Source organism: Leuresthes tenuis, unplaced genomic scaffold (genome assembly GCF_036924035.1).
Source record: "Leuresthes tenuis unplaced genomic scaffold, fLeuTen1.0.hap1 SCAF_6, whole genome shotgun sequence".
NCBI classification, from domain to species: Eukaryota; Metazoa; Chordata; class Actinopteri; order Atheriniformes; family Atherinopsidae; genus Leuresthes; species Leuresthes tenuis.
The window spans coordinates 10,520,100-10,544,681 of NW_027325360.1; the positions used below are offsets into that span (position 1 = coordinate 10,520,100).

The 24,582-nt window shown below is 40.2% G+C and overlaps 2 protein-coding genes across 2 annotated transcripts in view; both read right to left on the reverse strand.

Moving 5' to 3' along the window:
* The window catches only part of atosb (atos homolog b), a 176,025-nt gene that overhangs the window by 143,167 nt on the left and 8,276 nt on the right, over positions 1 to 24,582 (reverse strand). The window lies entirely within an intron of this gene.
* Positions 15,968 to 24,582, reverse strand: part of tars1 (threonyl-tRNA synthetase 1) — a 133,480-nt gene continuing 124,865 nt past the window's right edge. The window contains exons 10-20 of the mRNA XM_072387517.1: positions 24,428 to 24,574; positions 23,893 to 23,991; positions 22,024 to 22,190; positions 21,255 to 21,417; positions 20,330 to 20,467; positions 18,428 to 18,505; positions 18,246 to 18,346; positions 17,977 to 18,081; positions 17,663 to 17,735; positions 16,702 to 16,816; positions 15,968 to 16,581 (exon numbers count right to left, since the gene is read on the reverse strand). Coding sequence (XP_072243618.1) covers positions 16,433 to 16,581; positions 16,702 to 16,816; positions 17,663 to 17,735; positions 17,977 to 18,081; positions 18,246 to 18,346; positions 18,428 to 18,505; positions 20,330 to 20,467; positions 21,255 to 21,417; positions 22,024 to 22,190; positions 23,893 to 23,991; positions 24,428 to 24,574 — 1,335 coding nt within the window. The 3' untranslated portion in view covers positions 15,968 to 16,432. The remainder of the gene's footprint in view (positions 16,582 to 16,701; positions 16,817 to 17,662; positions 17,736 to 17,976; positions 18,082 to 18,245; positions 18,347 to 18,427; positions 18,506 to 20,329; positions 20,468 to 21,254; positions 21,418 to 22,023; positions 22,191 to 23,892; positions 23,992 to 24,427; positions 24,575 to 24,582) is intronic.

The following is a 24,582-nucleotide window of genomic DNA, read 5'->3' on the forward strand; positions in this document are numbered from 1 at the left end:
AACCTATGAAACTTGATTGTCTTAACAAATCCACACATTGTCATGAAGTAAGCTGTCGTTCTGCAGGGTAAAAGTATGCATCCTTAAATAAAAAACGCAAGCATTTTGTGTGAGTATGGGCACCCCTGTGGCTTCTTATCCCTTCACCACGTATTTTTTTGTAATCTAATCAAAGTTAATTCACCAGGGCTTGACTGGAGAGGGGAACGGAGAGTCTCTTGTGTTAAACATCTTACTGTAATTAGAATTCGTTTAAGACTAACAAGCAATCATTTCACTACTGAATATATCAGAGAGACATCTTTTAACTCTGGTGAGGTTTTTCCTTCATTGTAATTATCCTCTGCTCAGCAAACACTGCGAGTGCAGATCTCCTTTAACCCCCTATAACACCTCAGAGCTTTACACTTGTAATTAAATCATAAAGTAGCAACAACTGCAAATTCAGAGTTTTCAAAAACAAGCACTATAAAACTTTGAAGAGAGGAAATGGGTGAATGCCAAATGACTTCACTGATGTCAGTTTGTAGGCCTGCACCATATATCATACTTTTATAGCAAAGGCGTTAGGCAGCGAAGCGCATGTGTTACGGAGTAATGCGACACACTTGGAGATTTCAAGATTCAACAGGTTACCGGATACGGAATGACTCTCCCAGTGTATTTAGTTTCCCTCTGACTCTGGTTTTTACATTTTTTAAGTTACAGAAATGCTGAGATTTATAGAATCATTGTCAGTGTCATCTTCTTGCACTGTCTTGTCTGTTGTTAGTCTTTGTGGTTTCACAACAGCACTGATCCCCATGACCGACATGAGGTATAACTCACATTTATAGAGATAAATTCTCATCTCATTCTCTGGTTTGCTTAGTGGAATTTTAAGCCTTAGTTGTGTGACAAATGCAATTATTCTTTTCCTCATATCTGTGTTTTTAGTTAAGAATTCAGACCAGATTTGGTGATTTTGTTTGCTGATGCCCTTCTTATTTTCTCTACCACTGAAGTCATCTCTGTCAGTTTGTTTAAGACTCGATCTCGTCTTGCTCTCTTAACATGTTTTTACGATTTCCCTCTGATTACTTTACCCTTGTGACCGACTGTTGAATTAAATGCCTAATTTAACATGGACCTTTTGTTGGCCCCTCTTTGTTGAAAAGTTCTTTCTAATCATTCAGCAGGGGCCGTGGTGTTTCTGTCGGCCAGGAGCCATTCACTCCGCTTCTATTATGCCATGATGACAGCATGTCCTTGGGCAAGGCAGCAGACCTGTCAGGTTTCTCTGTCACACTTCTCTGCAGGCAGGACATGGCCAGCCCATGGCACAGTTAGGGGTCCTAACAACCCTGGGCAGCGTTGCTCATCTCAAGGATGCCTACCTTGGTTGTTTAGCAACCAACTGTGGCTGATGCCATTCATTCATTTGTATGTGGCGGCTGTGTGATGGAGCAGTGGATCTGGAGTCTACAGCGAAACTAACCAAACAACACGAGATGGGCTTTTGTTGCTTTACTAAAGAGGAGGAGTTATCAAGAGATCCCACTATGTGTCCTTTTGGGCCACTAAGTTGTGCAAAGAGCAAGCACACACACTTACAAGTCACAACAAGCTTTATCTCTGTAATGACATTTCACTTTTAAATTTCCATAATTCTTTTGTTTTCAAATTGCAGTCAGTTTTTTCACTGACATTCAGAGCTGCAAGCAGTACTTGCACAGTAAAGTCAACAGTTCTTTTTTAAGATCCTGATTTGTTTACCGGTACATGGCTATGGTACTTGATTGACAAAGAAAAAGAAACTCATTACCCCCCTTCCTATCTGCCCATCATCAATTTGAAGTTTCCCATGCTATCACTGCTGATTGATTTCCACATAGCCACAAGGCCCTGTCATTGGGGCCCCTTAACCATTTGGAAATAAACAAAGCTTTTAAAGTTCTTTGATGACTCATGAATATGGTATTTTTCATTCTCTCTCTTCAAGTTGTACATTGTTAAAATTCCTCATGGAACTAATCACTATTATGCTTGTTTACCATTTCCAAACAACATCCACCAATATTTTTTAAATCTAAATTTAACATTGGATATCTCCCTAACTTAAACTGAGAGATTCTTTGAACCCATAATAGAATGTGACCTTTCTCTAAAACTAATTAAAACTTCATCATAAGCAGTCGACATCATAACATGACATATCATGACATAGTTGTTGCAGCTTCAAGTGTTCAGGCAAATTATATGTCCAGCTGACATATTGAGGCAACAGAAAAACATTTGTTGGTTTCTAAATGATTAAATGGCAAATCGTTTATGTTTTTTTTAAATATTTTTTAAACATTTTTTGATAATGACTGACAAAATTTGATTCTAGAATGCACTGCACAACAGTGGAAGCAAGTTGCAGCAGCAAGAATGCAGTATGATGTGTTTCACCAGAATATTGCTACAAGAAAATATCCCTGATTCTGATATCTCTATGGGGATTTCAAACTGTACAGATAGACAGAGGCATCAGAAGTAGTTGCAAAAGCAAATGAGTTGGTGTTGTAGTGCTTATTAATAACAGATGGTATAATCCTCTGCATATCACTGCGAAAAAGAGGATCTGCACCTGACATTGAACTGTTAACTGTGACTTTATGTAGATATTATCTACAGAGAGAGTTCACCTGTGTTATTCTTGTAGCATTGAATATCTTACACTTCGCTACTACAAATTCAGTGATGCCCAGTCATTGTAAGGCTACAAACACAACACCCAAATACATTCATGATGATCTCTGGATATTTCGACCACGTTTCCCTTTTCTACTACAATCCAACTTTCCGACAGTTTTTCATCTACTCAAACAGGGAGAAAAAAAAGTTGGATTTATTCTATGCAAACACAAAAGATGTATACAGCTCCTCTTCCCATTCTCCATTAGAAAGTTCAGACCACAATCTGATTCTTATCACTTCAAACTCAGTATCCATTGTTGAGCAACAACCTGTGATTAAACATGAGATGGTCACAAAAAGCTGAACTCAGAAGAGGCGCTTTGAGGTTACAAATTGGAATGCACTCTGTAAGCCACATGGAGATTACATCAATGTCATGACTGAGTGTATGAAAGACTATATCAATTTCTGTGTGGAGACTATTCTCCCTGCAAGGAAATTCCATTAATAATAAACTTTGGCTCACCAGTAACCTGAAAAAGCTGCTGAAAATGAAAAAGAGACCCTTCAGGGAAGGGGACAGGGAGTTACAGAGAAGTGTAGAAAAACAATTAAAAAAGAAGATAAGAAAGAGCAAGGAGGAGTACAATAAAAAAAAAAAAAACCTTGAAAGCAAGCTCCAGTAGAACAATGTGAGAGATGTGTGGTCAGGGAGGAAAATGATTGCTGGCTTTTAGGTAAAGAGGGATCAGACTGATGGAAGTCTGGAAAGAGCTAATGAGCTGAACGTGTTTTTCAACAGGTTCAGTTCAGTTTCAACACTCATGCTCCTCACCTGCTTGCAGCTACAAAGACCTGACATGCTCAGATTACCCTGAATCCACAGCCTCATTATCACAACTCTTTGTCATCTTGCACCTTAGTTAAGTCATCTTAACACAGCTTCACCAACATCTCCACCGCATCAGGACACACTGAGGCCTCCTTTTCTTCCACTTCCAGTCTTTCTGTTTCCAGCATTCGGGTGAAAGAGGCAGCAGGAGAAACTGAATTAGAAAACAGGTGATACGGTGAGGATCACATTCTTTGATTTCTTCAGTGCTTTTAAAACAATTCAGCTTGCACTGTGGTGAAAGAAGCGCTGGGAAAAATAAAAGTTGGTGCTTCTACAAATGCTTGGATAATTGACTACCTCACAGACCACAGTAAAGTCAACTCTGTCTACTTTTGAGGGAGCTTAGGTGAGCATTTGGAGCAACATGCTGCATAACTTAAATAAGTCTGTGGTGGAGAGTGCAATCTGCAAACAAACTAATGAAGGAGCATATCTCTTTGCTGGGGACTGCTCTGGAACACCTGGACCTGGTGCACGTTACTGAACATAACTGACAACACTGTGCACCATTTATAAAAGTAAGTGGTCAAACAATCAAGTTTGTACAGTCAGAAGCTACTTCATTTCCACTGCAATAATATGGTATTAATATGATCATATTCTTCTTGTACTAGCTCTACACAATGACCTTTTTTTCAGTGACTAACAACTAATAACTGTTTTGCCTTGATGCTGCAAAAATAGTTTCCCATTTTAGCATTGATAAAGTATGATTCAGTTCAATTAAATCAAATTCAACTCAATTCAGCAATAATCCTGCCATGCGTGCCTCCAAACCAAAACGGGTAAATTGGCAAAATACTTAGAGTGTATATGAAGTACTTTTACTATTCATAATTTTAGACATGCGAAAAAGAAAACTAAATAAGTGAGAAGTGGCACTTTTCAGATTGTTGAACTCCAATAAACACAGGTTTGAAAAACTCTGTTGGCTACAGTAACCAAAACGACTGGCAACAACTGACTGAACCAGCTTCCTCTTTCTTTCATCTCCCCTCTAATCTTCTGTTTGCAGAGCTCTCAGTCTTGTCAGCATTGTTTGTATAGGTTTTATGCCTGTCATTGCAGCTGTATTGCTCTTCCTCAAGTTATCATCCACATCTGAAAAGATCATTGGTGATAGAGTTGCAGGAAGAACATTTCCTCAGACGAAATCCCAGGCTTTGTATGGAAAATGATTACTGTTAACAGTGTGTTGCATCAATAATGACTGTAAGAAAACATCCTTGTGCTACTGAAAGTCAGCAGATTTACTTTTCAGCCAAAGATTGTGGAGAGGTGTTCAGGATCAGGAGAGGGGATGACAGCAAAGATAAATCTTTGATCCTCTAATTTACCAGTTCTGATACACAATCTTTTTGAGTGACACATCTTGAGAATAGGCCTATTTGCTCTTGTAGGAGTAAATTAAAGAACATCACTTTTACATTTGTACAGAGAATATATATCTCAAGTCAGATCCAAGTTTCCAAAGAGTAAATGGTTGGTATTTTACCATTCTATAAGCCATATCTGTTATGTTAACATCTCTTAGCCACATATGCATATAATCACAACATTTTTTAAGGGGAAAACAGCTTGGTGTCTCTCTCACTTCATCACATAATGACACTTCATAAGGGACATTCAGGGTTTTGATGGGTTGTATTTTACTCTCACATGATCGTTTCCCATCACTTATCAAGCATTTTTTTCTGCTTGTACCTAAACATACAGTGAGTGTGAACACAAGGAAAATAGTGTTTTCTTGTCTTATACACTATTGAAGAGACTGATCTGCATTTTTCAAGGCAAAACAACATGAATAAATAATGGTTTCTTACTTGAGTCAAACTGTGGTTTTCTGTATCAAGAAGCTGTGGTGACTTAAGCCCTTTTACAATTGGCTTTTGAGTACGTTGGTAACATGTTTAATTGGCATTTAATTGCTCCCCTGCATCAAATGATTCTGCAGTAGTTAGTATTAATCAGCTCTGACTAACAGGAGCATGACACCAAGGCGCACAGGCTGCTTTTCAACGAGTGTGCTGAGGTGAGATGTACCTGCTATAGTGAGCACAGCCTACTTTTTCCCTATAGAAACACACTTCACGGACAGTAACAACTCACATGGAGGCTATAAAACTGGCAGCAATAACTCAAGGACAGCTGAAGATGAGATTGATTGATTTTTCTAGGCAGCTGTGGGTCTAGTGTATGTGGTCCAGTCAAAAATAAAATTTCTTGATTATCGCAGAAAGTTGTGCTTATCATAAACTATGGTCCACCACTACCTGCAGGATGCAGTGTAATAGTGTCATAGCTTACAAGCTTGTCCCATGGGAGATAGTAAAAGTGACTGCTTGAAACTCCAGTTGCGTAACTTGTGCTCAGAGCAGTGAGGGTAAACATGCTACTGCTGGCAGTGGGATCCTTGGGATAAAGGATTTAATCGGTTTGTTTAACAGATTTGTACACAACAACCGGATTAAACACTCTACTTTTGGTGTAAAAGTAGTATTTGTTTATCATCACCCCTCGTACATTCAGATGAGAGTGTTACCTTGTTCCTTGATGCACAAAAGAGCAAACAATTGCACACTGTATCAGTTTCAAGAACGGGCAACAGGATTGATATTGAAATGAACTGAATCAATGGTGTCTATAAGAGTAAAATGGTAAGTTGATCTGGCTAATGCAGGATAACTTAACTTTGCATAAGGAAATTACTATTTGAATTATTTCATAATTTTATTCTTAGTATCACATTATTACGGCTCGGTTTTAGAAATGCTTCTTTTATGTCAGGCTTTGTCTGTGGTATTGTGCGATAAAGCCACACAAAAGACAATTTTGCATCACAAGAAACATCAGAATCTTCTGAAAATCTTCTTGATCGGGATTCTGTAAAAGTACTAGCAAACGTTTAGCACCATCTTTGTTCTGTCCAATCGTAACTCACTCCACCTCCTAGCTCCTCTTAAGCTTTTCATTTGAAGCGTACAAAAACAATCAGAGAATAAAACCTAAAAGAAAATGAAAACAAATCCTTCATGTAATTTAATAAATTGTTACAAGTTACAATATTAATAAAATAAGACACATCCTGTTAAATAATTGACACTCTTCACAAAGCCTCACTTGCTTTTTGCATAACATACGGCCTGCTCTTGATACATTACATAAACAGATATGTGGGTCGCATCAATTATCATGTATTTCCAAGACTGTGTGGCGAGGTGACAGGTGTTCGTTGATTTTGCTATGTGGGATTGGGGATAGTAGAATAGGAAGAAGTGCAACAATGCCATCTTGGGAATTGCACCCAGGAGTACAGGGCTAAACACGTCACACAAAAAGGAGATGCCCCCACCAGACGAGGCCAGCCACCACTGCCGTAGGCCACCAGCACCTAAAGAACCCAAAATAAAACAGAGTAACAGGTCAGAGGGTTTTCCAGAACATCAATATAAACCCAATAGTATGTTATATCCAACACAAGTTACTCAGTGAATAAAAATCTCACTCACACATGCACACCTTAAACTGGCTAAAAGAACTCCCAGCTGCACAGAAGTGACGGCCACTTATGAGCCAGTCAAAATGGCAGGCTATGTGAGCCTGCCAAACAATTCATCAATATGAGGGAGTCGAAGCGATTTAAAACAAAAAGACAAAACGGGAGCAGAGTTCCAGCTTAAGTATTTGTGCAGCTTAACAGGTGTAGGCCACAGTAGCAGCAGAGTTAACTGCTGTGGAAGGCTGCACCAGAAGGGCTCAATCTAGGCTTACACATCCGATCAGGCAAGTGCTTGTTGGCTCCAGGAAGAGACAAAGAGCTTGAGCTTGACCAGCTAACCTAGGCCAGCAGTGATCCACTATTATCCAAGTGAGGGCCTACACTGAAACAAGCTGCAGCAATGTCAAAGGATAGGCAACCAGGAAGAGAGCGGAGGCTAGAGCTGAAAGCACACACACACACACCATTTGCAGCCACAACCTGCTTATATAGGCTGCTGCGTGTGAGTGACAGGCTGGTAAGTGTCATGCAATTAAAGGGGACCAGTTAACTAAAACCAGGTGGGAATTTAACATTACTCCTGCTACAACTGTAAAACATCTATTTTTGATAATCTGCTCTGTAAATACAGTTTGGTTAGTAATACGAATCATATTGGGAGGAGGGAGTAAAAAAAAACACTTGTGGCATGTAGTTACAGCTGCACTGGTTTGAATAATGTCAATGAAAAATGAAAATATAATTCAAATCAGACACCTGTAACAAATGGGTGCTTTCACAGTTTTTTTTCACAGTATTTTCACAAGGAAAACAAATGTTAAGGTGCTCTCTTTGCCTCTTCACTGACCTGCCATGCTCAACAGAAGGAGAGATGTTTTCTTTCGACCTCGGCAGTCGGTGACTCACGCGGAGTGTTGCCAACAGACAGAGTTTGACAATTTAATATTATGCTGTCAATTCCAGAGACTAACCTTGGGAATTAGAGGAGGTGATTTTGGGCAGATGTGGACAGAGGGACAAAGGGGCCTTTTGTTTGGCTCTTGCAAATGCAGTCACCTCTCCCATGACAACATTAAGAAATAGGCCACAGACATTGGCAGCCTAATAGGGCTGCTGTTCAGTGCGCTGGGTGAAGTCACGTTTCCTCACGGCATTATGTCAGTCTTGGGTGTGGACGTCATGTCAAACAGCATTACAGTAAAAAGTCTGGTTGATTACAAAGAAAAAAGTGGTATTTCATCCATTTAACGTTTATTTCTATGTTTATTTAAACATAGCAACACAGCAATTGCTTTCAAATACAAGCAGCTGTTTGTTTCAGGGACAGGTGTGTGGGCACAATGTCACAGGTTTGAGTCCGTCCAAGGCAACATTACCTCACCCCAGACAAGACAATGAACTGCTGCAAATGTGTCACGACAAGCAAAATAGCCACCTTTTTTTTCACGTTTACCACTTTTAACAACTGAGTTTTAATTTGCTGCTCGCTTTTGTTCAAACTCCATGTTTGTATGGTAAGGCGTTCAAACTGATGTGATTAGACTTAGAAAACATACTGACTTGCTTGTTATTAATGCTCATCTGCACAAATTAAATGATTTCTATGTTGTGCCTACTTCACAGTTCATCCTGTGACTTTGCTTTATGGGCAGCAGTGGTGTCAGCTCATGCAAAAATGCTAACTTCTAGATCAGGTTATGTAAGAAGAAGCATGGACAGACTACAGTACAAAATATCTTTCAGTCAAGTCTCAGCAGAAAACACGTTTTACATGACGGGAATCGTGATCTGTGACTATATAAATTATCATCTAGATTTTTTAATCTGTCTAACCATGTATTTTGTGAGATGTTGACAACCATGTACAATTATTCTAACCAAACCATGTACAGTTTTAACCCTACCATTTACACTTATAAAGTTTTACCACCTGTCAATGAGTTTAATGTTAAACCATAAAAAATTAAGCAATGAACACAGCTATTTTTGTGTTTACTGATCATTCCTGAAAATGAAAAATGGTTTGATTGAACGTTTTTATCAGTATATGCAAAACCTAAGTACAGAGATAGATTTTAGTAGCCTGCACCAACCACTGCTGCCACTATGCTGTGGTCATTGGTCAGACTAAGAGCCATAGCTTGGTCTCTGCTCTGTGTGAACAGGCTGACCACTGACTGTACCACACCACAAACTGCTACTTATCCTGAGCAACTCATCATCTAACATAAATACAAAATTTTCAATTTCAGTTATTGGAACATATTACTTACTTTTGCAATCAAGCAAATTACCCACAAATTCTTTTTCTGTGGTTCTACAAATACTACGAAGCAAAGCACATTCTGTCAGAGGTTGGTCCGTCATTTCATCAGTGATGCTAATCAATAACAAACTTGTTTGCAGGCGTGTCCTCATACAATAATGTAAAAATAAAAACACAATTTTCATCTTCTTTGTTTCCCCAACACTGGCCCACCTGGACAGACAGTGAGAGTGGAGCACAAAGATGCCATAAACACTCATCCTTTACCGTCAGGGGCAAACACAGCCAAGACAAATTTTGTTGCACCCTTTAGTTTGATGACAGATGACCTCAAGTCATTTAACGGTTGTAAAGGACACCCTGTAGCAGCTTAAATGCATCAGAGTCAGACATTTCAGGCAGAGGCTGAAATTTCTGTTATCAATCGACAGAAGGAAAAGTTCACCATGGGTTTTCGTGGTGTTGGAGCATGAATTTGAGATTTGAATTGTAATAAAATAGAAATAAAATCTTCATCAATCAATCAATCAATCAATCTAACAGTAAAAATGAGATGAGTTTTGTTACCAACATAGAGACTTTAACTGTATTTGTATTGCACTTCTCAAACAAAAAATGCAACCCAAAGTCCTTAGAAGGCCAACGCAAAACTCAAAAAAAATATTCCAGGTTTGTACATTTGTGTCTCTAATCATAACCTTGTAATCCTGGAAAACATGTGCCATATATAATCTTCAGACATGATGGAAAACATGGAGTTTTGGGGGGTCTGTGGCCAGTGTGCACAGCCCAATCCAACAGCATCTACAGTAGGTCCTTCATCCAAGATAAAGTTTAGTCGTGCTGGACCCAGGCATCCAGGACTTGTTATTGAGCAATATACTCTGCTTTGTTCAGTGAGAGTCCAACCCCTTATGTTTTGTTTGTGTTTTATCTCCTGTTTCACAAAGAGACAGGCCTTTCAAACAGCCTCCTTCACACCCCTCTTAGCAGCTCTTCTGAATGAGCTCAAGCACTTCTCCATTCATACAAGGAAATATAAAAAAGAAAAAAAAAACTCTGGTAATCGTGAGTGTGCAGCCCTTTCTCTTTACTGTGAGGAGTGAAACACTGCATTGGGCGATGTACTGCAGTCTTCATATGAAAGAAGAAAAAGCACAGGCTCCTGTTTGGTGATTGGCCTTGAAATGTTTATAGGTTTTTCCAAAAGGGCGATTGAGAGTGAACATTTCAACAATGGGCCCGAAAAAACTCCAGCAGCTTCAAACCTTTATGAAAGTGCCAAATATGAATCACTGCAGTGCGGATGCCAGACGGGCCTTTCCTGTGTTGCTTAGAGAGCCTCTTCGACTAGAACAGCTTGGGCGGCAAGAGGGGGGGCTTAAGTGTTTCGGATGGCTGTACAGTACTGCACGGTAGATATGACTTGATGCTCTTTTTCCTTCTCTGCAGCATGGGTGGTCTCCGTTTGATTTTATACTGCCACCTATTAGCACCACGAGCTGGTGATTTATGCAGCTGTCAGCTTCAACTTCATCAGCTCCGTCAACCACTATTGAATTGTGGGTAGCCGCGCAAAGCCCACCCTTTTGCACCTCCTTCTTTGGGGATAAAGTAAACCACCCCTGAGAGCAAAAAGGAAGAAAAAAGAGCTGTTAAATAGAAAAATAGAATTTAGATAAATAACAACCACGCAGACCACTGAGGCCTCCTCTGTGGAGAGCTTCCAGCCTAAACATCTCGCTGGCTGCATATGAGGAAGAGACTGTGTTTAGGTTACAGCAAGGTGAGAAAGGAGGAATTCATGGTTGAAACAGCCAACTACTTGGGAATCAGTGTACATGCAGAAATATCTCCCTTAATACTTCTGTGGGCTCATTTGCTTGAGCGGGTAATGAGTGGAAAAATCTGCTCAAAATTAAACCAGTTAGGTGAGTGGTTAGTTATTTTGTATCAGGTTGTGCAGTACAAACTAATGGAAGCTATGGGTAACAGCTCTTATTCGCAGCTTGATGAAGAAAAAGGTGTTATTCCCTGTGGATACAGCAGAGTAATGAGTTTTTGCTTGGCTGTAATGAGGTTGCTTGATTCATGCTGGACCACTGCTCGGAGCCAACTTCAACACACACAGGAATGAAGGGAAGGTGGGCTGTGCATATGGGTTTACAGTAGGTTTTACCGTAAGGAGCATGTTTGTCCAAAAAAAAGAAAAAAAAAGGACGTTGGCTGCAACTAGATGCTGTAGTGCTGTGCTTGAAATTAAATTTTGCTTTGTGAAAAAGACATTTGGGATTTCAATTGTCATGGACTACTTGCTTTTGTTGAGTTGCAACTCCAACTTTGTGGAAAATGTTGCTGTTGGATTGATCCAGTCGTCTAGATGAAGTGGTTTAGAGTTGTACGGTCGTAATTGTTGCAGATTACCAAATTTGTGTTATTTATTTATTTTATTCCACGAGTCATCTCACTGTGATTAGCTTGATTCACTCCTTCTGATCAGTGGGTTGGTGGTCCTTTTAAAAAGAATTCCACAATTAAAGACCACCCTCTGTGAAAATACTGTTTTCAACATGTTTATACGGTGTTTGTTCGATGCTAGAAGACACGAGTGAAACGAGCACTTAACACCACAGCTAAGCATTTCCACCTTGGAACAACTTGATTTCAAAATGTCGTTTTTACTTTTGCATGGCGTTTTCTTGGTGTTTCACTTGCCATTTTAACACTGATTTGCACATTACTAACAACTTGGCTAAGATGAGGTATTGAAAATGAGATTTTTAAGGTTAACAAGACATCATTGCATCATGCATTAAAACTTTAACGCTGTGATAATTTATCACATCAAAATACATTTATTGGCTGCCAAGTCACTCACGCTTATCCAAACACACAAAACTAACTGGACACACAAGCCAAGTGTCCTATTGCAATATGTTACTTTGAAAGCCATGCTGGATGCCATAGAAAAATAATTATTTCGCTTCTTCGCTACTTCCCGTTTTTCCATGAGACCGATCTAACAGTCATGGAGTTTCATGACCAACAAACCTAAGAACCAATCCTGTCACCAGTTTGATATAATGTTATCATTCAGTAGTAATTCTTTAGCTGTGTGCTAAGTGGTAACCTGTGTACGTGTGCCATAAACTGTACTCGTAAACTGTAAGTTCAGTCAGATGTTGGTCTTCTCTGTTCAACTCTGTCTTGATGTGTCACTCCAGCTTGGAAAAAGACAAAAATGCCAACTGGCAAATGCTAAGCTTGGTGCTTCAAAACAGCAGTTCACAAACCAATAGCTTTGGTTATAATCTATGATGGCAACCATTGGCTGCACTACACATTCAGCTCAAAGTCAGTTATATCTCTTAAAGTCATGCTTTGCAACTGACAACCTGATTGTTATCTTCATTTCTAGATGATCTCAACAAATACCTAAAAGTTGCGGATAAGCAGTTTTAATAAACTGGTTAAATAGTAAAGTAGCCACAAGTATATAGTAACTATACTAACTAGCTCCAACCCTGCTGCTCGACGTGCAGCTGCCTCATGTGTGCGTGTCTTCCAGACCTACATCACAGACATCCCCAGTGAAATGTTGCAGTTGGCTACATGCAGGGTGTAACTGGTGGTGAAGGCCTCTCCTGAGTGTAAAGTGGTTTCTTTAATTTATGCTGGGTCAGAAACAGAGGTCATATTTTTGAAATGAGAAAAAAGCCTGCAAAGGTCACACGCTAGATTTCCAGCTGCCAGAAAGCGCGATCAAACAGTTCCCAATTAGAAGCATATAATTTGGTAACGTTGTGATATTAAAGCTGGCAGCATTGGTTTTCCCAAGCAAAACTAACTTCATGAGTGGCTGACCATAATTTAGGGGTTTGTTTCATTTATGCAGAGGGGTTATGGTGCTGGAGGAGGGAGTGTGTGCGTGTGTGTGTGTGTATGTGTGTGTGTGGCAGGGGTGATAGGCGTTTCTCCAGAGACGGACAAGTATTCTGGAGAAGAAACTGGTTGGTAAGCAGTCAAATATGCATTCGCTTGGCCAGTAGAAACAGGAGTGTGTCACATGGGTCGCTTTTTGGCTTTTCAGTGTCACTGCTGAGGAAAGAAAAGAAAGAAAACTGACATCACACAGGCTGAGGACACAACAGTGTGGCTGCTGTCAGTTGTCATGGTGACAAAGGAAAATAAACAAAAAAATAAAACAACAAAGACAGCAACCTGTTAGTAGAGAGGAAAAAAAAGATGTAAATCTCAACATACATGTGGTTTATGAGGTCAGTTTGAAATTTGGTGAAATGCACTTAATTTGCTTTCTTGTTCTTCGACGTGAAAATTAACTTCAGGGTTAACATCAATCAGAGACTGCAACGCAAATCATGATGAAATGATAACAATGATAACGTGTTTCATTAGCTTTTAGAGATTCACATGCCAAACTATTTCTAGACTGGGAGTGGTTGCTGGGCAACTGGCAAGTATGCAGAAACTAGCAAAGAACTCCATCATATAACCTAAAATGGTGAGCTGCTTTTATAATTTGGCTTAAGTAAAGATAACAAGATATAACTCATTAACTGGTGAAGTTTAGTACTTCTGGTTAGCAGGTGTCAGCTGCAGATGGAGTCTTTCTGTGTCCACTCCTCAGTCTAAGATCTAAGTGATATCATTTTCTCATCTATTTTTTTTTAACAAAATTCCACTCATCTTGAATGTGATATTTTCATGTGTTGTAAAAAGCCGGTCCTTTTAAAATACATTATCAACAGTTCTTTTCAGGAACAGAGTGTTTTTGTAAATAAAAACAGCCAGATTTACTGTCATAAAGTAAGTTTTCCATATCATGACTTATTCCAGCATCGTTTGGATCAAGAGCTTCGGTGGGAAACGTGTGAATCGATCCTTTAAACCGCATGTGTTGCATGAGAAAAGAAGTTTGCTCAGTTCAGTGAAGCATCGTGACCCTTCGCGGCCAGGTCGTCAGTCAGCCATGTAGGAAAGATCCAGCAGAACGAGAGGGAGTGAGGATTCACAAGGAGGCTCAGAGTTAACAGCAGAGCCGAATCCCCAGAGGTTTCTGGCCGTCTCACCCTGTCTGTTGACACTCTCCTACTCCATTGACTTTTTCATTAACCCCTTATCAAAATGTTTTTCTCTCCCACACTCCAGTGACATTAGCACCATTCCCTTATCCCCCCACAGAAGATCCTGGTTCAGCTGTTCCCCCTTGTGGTCAGATTTGAGAGGAGTTATTTTTTTTTTTTTAAACCACCACACAGCCTGTTCTTAGTTTAGTTTTTACTCTGGCTAAATAATTTTTTCCCCCCTGTAACTCATATAATGAATATCTTTTACTGTTATGCAATTAGTATTTCAAGGCCATGAAATCCAAGTAAGTATTTGCATAGAACAACAAGACTTTTTGAAAATATACACTTGTATTAAGACGTTTTCAGATAATTTTATGAAACTAAAACACTGACAGTAAACACAATAATTGAATAATACCGACCTCTGTCTCTGGCAGAAAGCAGACCTGAGAGGATATGCAGGATTTACTGAACCAAACTACTACTGACCCCTTTAGGAGGAAAAAAGGGGGGAAAAAAAAGTCTTCAAAACTTTAAAAACTTTAAGTACCCCATAAATAATAAAGATGAGAGAGACGAGTGACCAGGTCAATATGACAGTATATAAAGTATTTTAATTCATTTATTCGGGTTTGTTGTGGGCCACTTCTCGCAACTGCCGAAACACAAGGCATAGTCTTTGTCTCTATAGTCCCGGCTGCGTGAGTAAATCACACAGCTACAGCACCTACTTGTGGTTGGATAAATTAGTTACGTGCACAATACATAGATTCTAATCAATTTCAATTATTCATTAACAATTATTCATGTAACTGGAAACTTTTTGCTGTAACGACAGTGAGCTCCAACTACAGTTATCAAAATTAAAGCCATACCAATGGAGCTGACAGTGTGTTCATCAACTTTTCACTGATGCTGCGGTGTAACTGTGCATAGCTGACGTAAATGGTCCAAGTTTAGACAGCATGTCATAAAGAGGAGCGTCAGGTGCGAGCACACCATTGATTTCAATCCCAAGTGATGACGTTTGAGAGGTTGAAGGTAATTAGCATCCACTTTTATCATGAGGTGCCACCTCTCTTTCGTAAACCATTTAATTTTGAACTTGTAAATTGAGGTGTGACTTACAGACACACACTGTAAAGGGTTGTAGGTCATCAGAAACTGCTGCCGATTTCATTTTACAACCCGTTGCATTACACATTTCATGAGTGTGGTGTGTATTTTGGAGATTTTCAGAATGAGATTGTGTAACTAAGCAGCTGAATCATTAAGACAAAGCTTGAAAATTCTTTGGTCTGAAATTCTTCCCTCAGGAGAAAAACATGCCTCAACCCACAATGCATCAGACTTCGTTGGATCCTTAAACAGGCTGCGACTCCAGTTAGGACAGCTGAGCCTGGCTCTGCCCAATGGGTAAAATGGCCGGTTGATGTTGCACTTGTCAGTAAATCCGTCCCCCAGGCCTAGCTCCAAGATGACATTTCTTAGATCCTTAGATGTCACAGAAAACTATCCAGCTTATCCAAGATCTTACAAAAAGAAGAGCAAAATGATCAAGAATAGGCTGTTTAATTATCAAAACTGTATCTCATATTCAATTCTCCAAAGAAATGATGAGTGATGGACAGAAATAGTTAAGACAGTGGTACAAGCAACCCCCCCCCTTCTTTTTTGATCAGCTCGTTACTTATGGAAACAGCTTTGAGAAACATTCTATGATGCAGTTGACTAATTTACAGTAGATTTCTGTAAACCTGTTCAAAAAAATGATTACATTCCAATCAAGACACAAAGGGGCCATTATTCTTAAATCCACAGCGTACAGCAATTATGTGATTTGATAAGCAGAAACAGTGATACAAAGAAGTAATGGAAGACACCAAAAAACAGATTGCATTGTATGAGCTTTCAGATTTCTGTGAAAAAGCAAAGACTAGGCAACGTTTGCTGGCATTTAAATCCCTCATCAAAAGCTGACCTTCACCCCACTTGAAGTGACTTGAGGTACTGCTGAAAGCTCAGAATTCCTCCTCTGCATTTCGACTCCTGGACATCTTGAGCTGTGTGAGACGCTCGATGCACTCCTCCACACTGCGCTCGCCGTGGACTTTGTTGTCTCTGGTGCGTACGTTTACAGTGTTGCTCGTCTTCTCCTTCTCTCCCACCACTTTTTCCCAACAGGATAATATGCAAAGGTGGGGAAAAAAAATAATCAATATCTAGATGGACAGCAAAGGAGAGATGAAAAAAAAAGACAGGAGTGAAGGCAAAGTGTGTTGCCACTGACCCAGGATGAAGTTGTACTGCGCCAACTGTGCGTTTCTGATCTTTTTGTTCAGAGTGCAGCCGGGGTCGACATCCACGTCGGTCATGAAGCCGCTGTTGTGAAATTCTTGCTTGACCTATCACATTAACCAGCGAAAGAGGGAGCAACATTGATTTATTTTCTTCTACACAACACAGAATTTGAAATTTATCTTATTTTTAGGCCAGTTTTCGCTTTGTTGCAACATATACTAAAAGTGCCGACCTGATAAACAATGCACCCGCTGTCTTTTCTGCCTATACCGAAAGTAAAATCTTTTTCTTTTTTTAAAAGAAATGGGCTTAATGACACTTTTCTACACAAAAAAACTGCTAAAGGCCCGTTTACACTTCCTGTTTCCAGTTACATTCACTGACCTAAACAACAGCCTAATTAGCAATATTTCCAGTGAAATTTCAACACACTGCATTAGCCAATGCAAAACGACAGAGAAGTAAATGAAGCTAAACAGATGATGGTTTTTGTTGCTGCTCCTCAGCTGAAGAAAGACAAACTGCGCTTTTTCCTATTACTGCAGAAAGGAACAATATGCAGGAGGCTTTAATATTCTTTGACTTTTTACAGAACATTTAAGGGAACGTTGCCGTGTGGGTCCCAACTCTGAGCAACTCAACCTAAATGAGCCACAAGAGTGTCCACATCTGTACTATGAGCGGTCCACTTGGCATCAGAACACCAAAGAGCTATGGAAATGCTTGTTCAAAGTCTCCCAAACACATTCAGAGTTTATTACAACTCAAGTTTCCTTTCTGTCAGCCTGTTCTATGAGTTTTACCAGTCGTAACATACACTACGTGCAAAACATAGCTCCAAAGGACGAAAGTAAGAGAAAACAGAGGCAAATGATACCATGAAACAAACTGTCTGTAGATGTATGAACACCATTGCTGCTCATACATTTCAGTGCTTTGGGTTAGCTTACTTTCTCAGCATACTCCTCACAGGTTGGTCCCACGGGTACAACCATCACTTGACGGGGAGAAAGCCACAGTGGCCTGAAACAGAACAGGATACATCTGCATTTAGTTATTTCTCCAACAGAGGACCAGACACAAAGCATAAGAAACTTCTGCAAATGTACGCAGCCTAACAAGGCCGAAGGTGTTGCTTTATCTGTCAAATAAATCTGAAAATCATTATCAAAACTCGATGAACAACTGCAACAGCAAAAGCAAAAATCAATGCCTAAAGTCTGGCTGCACTTGACAAAATAACCTTTTGAGATTATTTACAAACCATTTGCCTCCGTAGTTTTCTGTAAGAATGGCGATCATCCTCTCGACTGATCCCAGGATGGCTCTGTGGATGATCACTGGCTTCTTCTTGTCATCACCGTCATGGCTACAAAGTTATTCAAAGGACACAGATACACACACAAAAAAAGAGTTGATTGTTAAATCAGGTCTTAATGCTGTAGTAGACATTACCTTTGGCAGCAAAAATACAAATATATTATTGGTGCTAAAAATATAAGTCGAATGAAGACAAACAAACAAAACAGTTACCTGACAAAGGTGAGATCAAAGCGAATGGGTAGCTGGAAATCAAGTTGTATTGTGGCACACTGATGGTATCGACCGATGGCGTCCTTGATCTGAATGTCAATCTGCGAACAAAGAAGCGATTAGCAGCATCCCTCCTCCTGATTCACAGCTAAAACACATCTGTGCAGGAGTGCACGGCTCACCTTGGGTCCATAGAAAGCTCCGTCACCCGGGTTGAGAACCCATTTCTCTCCAAACTCATTCAAGCTGTTCTCCAGTTGCTGTAAAAACAAACCATATCGCTGTTTGACAACGTGCAGCTAAATAGTGGAGGCAGGCAAAGCTGTATATTAAGACCCGACCTTTACCTCCTCTGGAACTAATCACTGAGCTGAGAAATGTTAATTCCTCAATAATATTTCACGGTTGCTTGTGAGATTTAATGAGGTGAGGGAAACACGCAGCAAGCTTTTGTTCCAGTCACTTTGCCAAGGTCACCTGTCACTATTTTTCCTTGTGTACATCATTTTCCACCATGGCGAGAGCAAACATTAAACATGGAATGGAGGTCTTCAATTTAAAGCTTTTCCCCTCAGAGAAAAGTGTTGTGATAGCCCAAGAGAGACCGCTGTACAATTAAGAGGCCCTTTTTCCCCCTTCTATCGAACTGTAACTACCGACTGTAGAAAGATTAACACGTGCAGTTACAGAACGCAGGCAGAAGTGAGGTGTGCCATCCGCAGACGGACATGTTTTAATATTGAAATGGTGTCTGCAACCACTTGAGTGACTGATAATAAAATTACATGTTAAATTTAACTGTCACCACAAGGAATGCCTTTTTTTCCTCCAGGAGGGAAAAATACACGTGTAAAAATTCAATTAAATTGAACCGCACAGCAATGAAACCACGCTGAGAATAAACTAGAGACAGGAATAAAACTGAGCTCTTTAATGATTGTAGCAAAAACCGTGAATTAAAAAACAAAAGGCCAGAAGAGCCAGTAAGGACATTCTCACACCGATTTATTCACAGACGCATCTACAGTTCCTGGTGATCTGTCCGAGGCAAAGACAAATAATCACCTAATTAAACTCTTTTCAGTCAGTGAGAAAATTTGAGTGCTATTCGTTAGCAAAACTAAGAACACCTTTTAAAACTCCTCACATCAGCCGATGGCAAATTGGCGACGAATATAAGGAAGAGAAAAGAAAAAGGAAGAAAAATAAAAAGGAAATTAACGGGAGCAAATGGGACAAAAGCATCAGCTTATTATGCAAGAGAGGAAAACAAAACAAAGAGCGACAATGTGCACTGCAGACTGTCACACTGGTGAAAACTGGTATTTTACTCTACAATCACATTCAAAATCAATACTGTCACAAAAAAAAGCTTTTCAAGAAAAATCCCACCCTCACACAAAATCTAACACAGGCTTTGGGACTCCCAACAAATACCTTTTCTTCCATTCAGAGCCCGCCTGGAACGGATTGCCAGAAAGATAAACAATTTGTTTGTCCTTCATATACAAGAGCTCGTGACAACAGGATGCAGTGGTGCGTGGTACCTTCAGCTTTAAGATTGAAGCTTTTGGTCTGTAAGTTGTACCAGAATGGCTCTTTGCCGTAGTTTATCCAATGCTAAAAGCAGCAGTAATTACATGCTCATTACTGCTCCGTTCAGCTCACTACTGTCATTGTTCGTGCTCGTGTTAAAACACAAACTAGAGCTGAAGCGTACACACATAACTGAATAAATAAATAATCAATATAGAATATCGAGTGGGTTTTCAGAGAACAAATCTGATATGACAGCACAGGCAGACAGCGATAGCACCAAGGAGTAGAGGGAATCTCTGGAAAAAAAAAAAAGCGTTTTCCTCTTTAGATCTGATGGCAGATCTACACACACACACACACACACACACAAATCAATTAAATATGAGTCCACATATCTCGCCCTTCCACTTGCTGTCTGTGAAGTGGTAGTGGAGTTTCTGCCTCGATAATATCACACATCCGCATCTTAATTCTGCAGTTTGAATTAGGGTGAGAGGCGTTCATATTTACTAATACACGGGAGGAAGACAAGGCCTGGAAATTACCTTCTCCGCTTGGTCCCATATCTCTGGTACTCCCAGAAACTTCTCTGGCCTGGTGGAAAGGTTGAGCTTGAAGGTGAAGCCAAACACGTCATACACGGTCCTCAGGAAGTCCAGGCAGCCCTTAATCTCCTCCTCAATCTGGGATCAATAATGACATTATTTGTGAGGTGTGCACTCGCATCACATCCAACCAGCTTGTAGCATGCAGTTGGCATGTGAAAGATAGAAAACGTGCAGTTCTAATGCAACGTTCTAATGCACAAAACACAATCAGAGTGTGAGCAGTGTTTTTCAGGTGCCAGTAAGTTTTCACCTGTGAGCATGACTCCCAGTAAACGACCCCCAGCAAGATAGTCATATACTGGAAGCCGTCAAATCGGGATTCCCTTCAAATGGGTATTGCTTGTTTTTTATCCCCCTCTCTTTTGCACATTCACTAAATGTAGCTTAACTGCCTAAGTATATTACCAAATGTGATGTGAACAGAGGCGGTGTTATGACTCCACTTTGAACTAATCTACAATAACACTCTTGTGAAACTGTTAAATATTAATATGTTTTTAAAAGGTCAAAATGTGATGCGGCAGAAACATCCTTCCTCCTTGTCAAAACCCAGCGCCGGCATTATCAACATTGCATGAGCTGACAGTTCAGCAGGGAAGATTCAACTCCAGACCACCAGAAATGATTATTTTCCCAAATGTAGTCTTCAAGCTAAGCCATCACTGCCTCGAGCAACGTCACTCGAGGCAATTTCTAAGCCACGAACAGCTTTATGGGATTTCTCTCCTCCCACATACTGTATGCAGTGGTAAACCCAGTGGTTGTAAACAGACTTTGATGTGTTAAGTCAATCACTTCAGGCAACTTTTTCCATCAGGCTTCCATCAGAAACATGTGTTTTGTGAGTGTACTTGGCCTTCACCTGGTCCATGGAGCAGAAGATATGAGCATCGTCCTGCTGGAACCGACGGACTCGAGTGAGGCCAGTCAGGGCTCCTGATAGCTCATTTCTGTGCAGGACGCCAAAGTCGGCCATGCGGAGGGGCAGCTCTCTCCAGGAGCGAGGACGGTGAGCAAACATCAGGCTGGTCCCGAGCAGACGAAGAGGCAGAGTTATAAAATTACAACTGTCAACTTCAGCCTCCAGCTGTCACAATGCCTGGAATGTTCCCTACTGATTTCAGTACTACTGTCAAAACCTAAACCCAACATCTGATGCAACCAGTTACCCCTAAACTCATTTTTGCTTCAGATGTGACATACAGAGGAAGGTAGATCGACTGAAACTCACAGTTTTGGGTGATAAAAGAAGAGTAACAGATTTGAACTAGATGCTGCAATGCAGCATTCAGCAGTAAAACAAACGGGGTCATTAAAGAACTGAAAACACAGCAAGAGCAACAGTCCATTACATGTTCAGCTGAACGAGCTGACGGCTTCAGCAGCACTGCCATATAAAGTTGTTTCACAATCACCGAGTCAGCCCCTGAGCAACTCTCATAAAGCTTCACGAGTGTCACATGTCACAGAACTTCATGGAGCTAAATTTTGGATCAACTGACATTCGTATTTTGACAGAACTCAAAAGTTCATTCAATGACAAAAGACAGCTGCCAAAAAATTAAAAGTAAAAAAAATTTACTTCACTTTAGCTCGAAAACATGCAGATGGTATCGAAAAAGAAGCCTCACCAGTGTCCAGGGCAGTTCATGGGTTTGAGGGCAAAGATCTCCTTCTCCACTTCGAAGGAGAACATGTTCTCGCTGTAGTGCTGCCAGTGTCCGGAGGTCAGCCAGAGTTTGCTGTTGTAGATGTTGGGCGTCACCACCTCCTGGAAGCCCCTCTTCCTGTACTCACTCTGTCAAAGACGGAGCGAGACGTTTCTCACAAACTGCACACATTTTACTTTTGAGAAGCGACTGGATAAACTGAAATATGACGGAAAGAAGAGAACTTTAAAATATCCTTAAAAACACAGCCTCTAATCACGTTTGTTCTGCTGCACACCAACATCTTTGTCCGGCTCTGACAACTATTAAAATGATTTTCCGGTTTATTCTATGAGGAACTTTCGTCAGGTTTGCTGGCATGTTGTCGGCCCGTTCTGTTTTCTGTGACATATTCCTTTACCGACAAGTTTCAAAACAGCGATTAAGGTGCAAATTAAATAAAAGCTTGTGCAATTTATTTGAAGTTGTCACAGTCACCGTATTTGGACAAGTACAGACAAAACAAATTCCTCAAAATCTCCTCAGTCAGAAATCTATTTTACTACATTAAAGTGAAATCACTTCCAAAGTGTTTTCCATTGTGACAGCCAATTGAAAACCAATTTGGGACTGTTAAACAGAGCAAAAGAGCCCTTCTTTAATGCTGCCTGATGCATTTTATATACACGTTTTAATCTCTTTCAAACATGTCTAGTCCACCAACAACAAGCTCTTTGTCACACTGAGCAATGTTTTTCTATTGTCAGGTCAGAGATAATCAATGCTGTGGTGTGTGTGTAAGTGGAAATAATGTCAACATTCATTTGCAGCACAGGATTTGGAAGTGAAGTCATATTCAGTGTACGGTAGAGGTTTCCAAACTGTATGTATTTACTTAAACATGTTAAAAGGCAACACCTTGTGACAACAACACCATCAAAAAATATCCAGATATTTCCTTTTTTTCTATATATAATTTATAAAACCAAAGCATTTAGCTGTTTAACATTGTGATTCAATGAAATATTTTTATCCAACACAAAACACATTTAAACCCTCCTGTGCCATTGCACTCACAAACTCCTGACTAAGAAAAAAGGTAAAAGGTAAAGACCTGCTCTGAGATCACAGAACAACGTTGGAGATATCCCACAGAAAGCACTGCATCTACTGCCGACTGTGTGGGCCACAAACCTAAAAATTAAACCTTTATACGGCCAAACAATATGATGCCAACACTGGCAATCTGAAGGCAACTCGCTGACCTGCAGAAGACACTGAAATGACTGATATTCAGCCTTTAACACTGTGAGGGAGGAACATGAGATCCACTGAATCCAACTTCCGGAAACGTGGGCCTCATGAGTGGCACGAGTTGTATTTCCATTAAGCTTTTTTGAAGAATATGCCTTGTTGCAGCTGGAATCAACTAACGCTCAGCTGTTTCTGCCTCCGCACAGCCAATACTCGCTGACACTATATAATCACAAATATGTCCTCCATCCATTTTACTCATGTATACGGCCAAGGCGAAGGGTTTTAATTTATGTCCACTTCCTGAAAATGTTCCTTCTGGTTAGCAAACTCCAACCTGTTCATCACAGCCATGCACATTAAAGCCTATTGCCACCTACAGAGGACACTGCGCAGCGTGCTTTATAGGCTGACAGAGAGCCAACCAATGATCATCATTTTTCACATTAACTGCATACCTGACAAATGCTTCGGAGAAGAAACAATAATTTACAGAAACACCAAACTGACGTTCAGGTCCTCTAACAGGACCAAACTTTCTTCCTTTTCTTGCATGTCAAAACTCATCCATTTGCAGCTCTGACAGTTAACACTCACTCTGATGAAGTCAGTCAGTTTGTTGTAGATGGAGGCCCCCTTTGGCAGGAAGAAGCAGCTCCCTGGACTCAGTTCATGGAAGAAGAAGAGGTCCTGCTCCTGAATTAAAAAGAAGGAGTGTAATTACATTAAGTGAATGGCTACCAACAAAACCCACCTCTACATCAACATCATTTCTCTGTAACAGCTATTATTTAACAACTATTATTTAACAGTGCCAAATCTACCCAAATGCTATATGCTAATGTAACCACTGACGCAGGAAGTTGGACAGGGCTACCTTTTTCCATCGGTTTTTCTAAACATTCTTTTTCTAATCTTGAATTGTAACAGACTTAACAGACAAGGAATTCTTAGATCACATCAAGATTCAATTCCAGCTCTTATATTTTAATAATATTCATATTTACTTGACTGCAGCTCAACAAATATCATCATGCCATATATAACCTTTCTTTAACACAATAAAACCTTGAAGGAGACCGTTTTAAACCCCTTTACTTACAGACAAGTCATTTTGCAATTCAGTTCATACCCGTCCTAGTTTGCGGTGATCTCTGTTCTTGGCCTCCTCCTGAAACCTTTCCCATTCTTTGAGCATTTTGGGGTCGGGGAAGGAGATTCCGTAGATCCTCTGGAGGGTTTCCATGTCTGCCTTTCCCTCCCAGTAAGTAGAAGAATTCTAGCGCA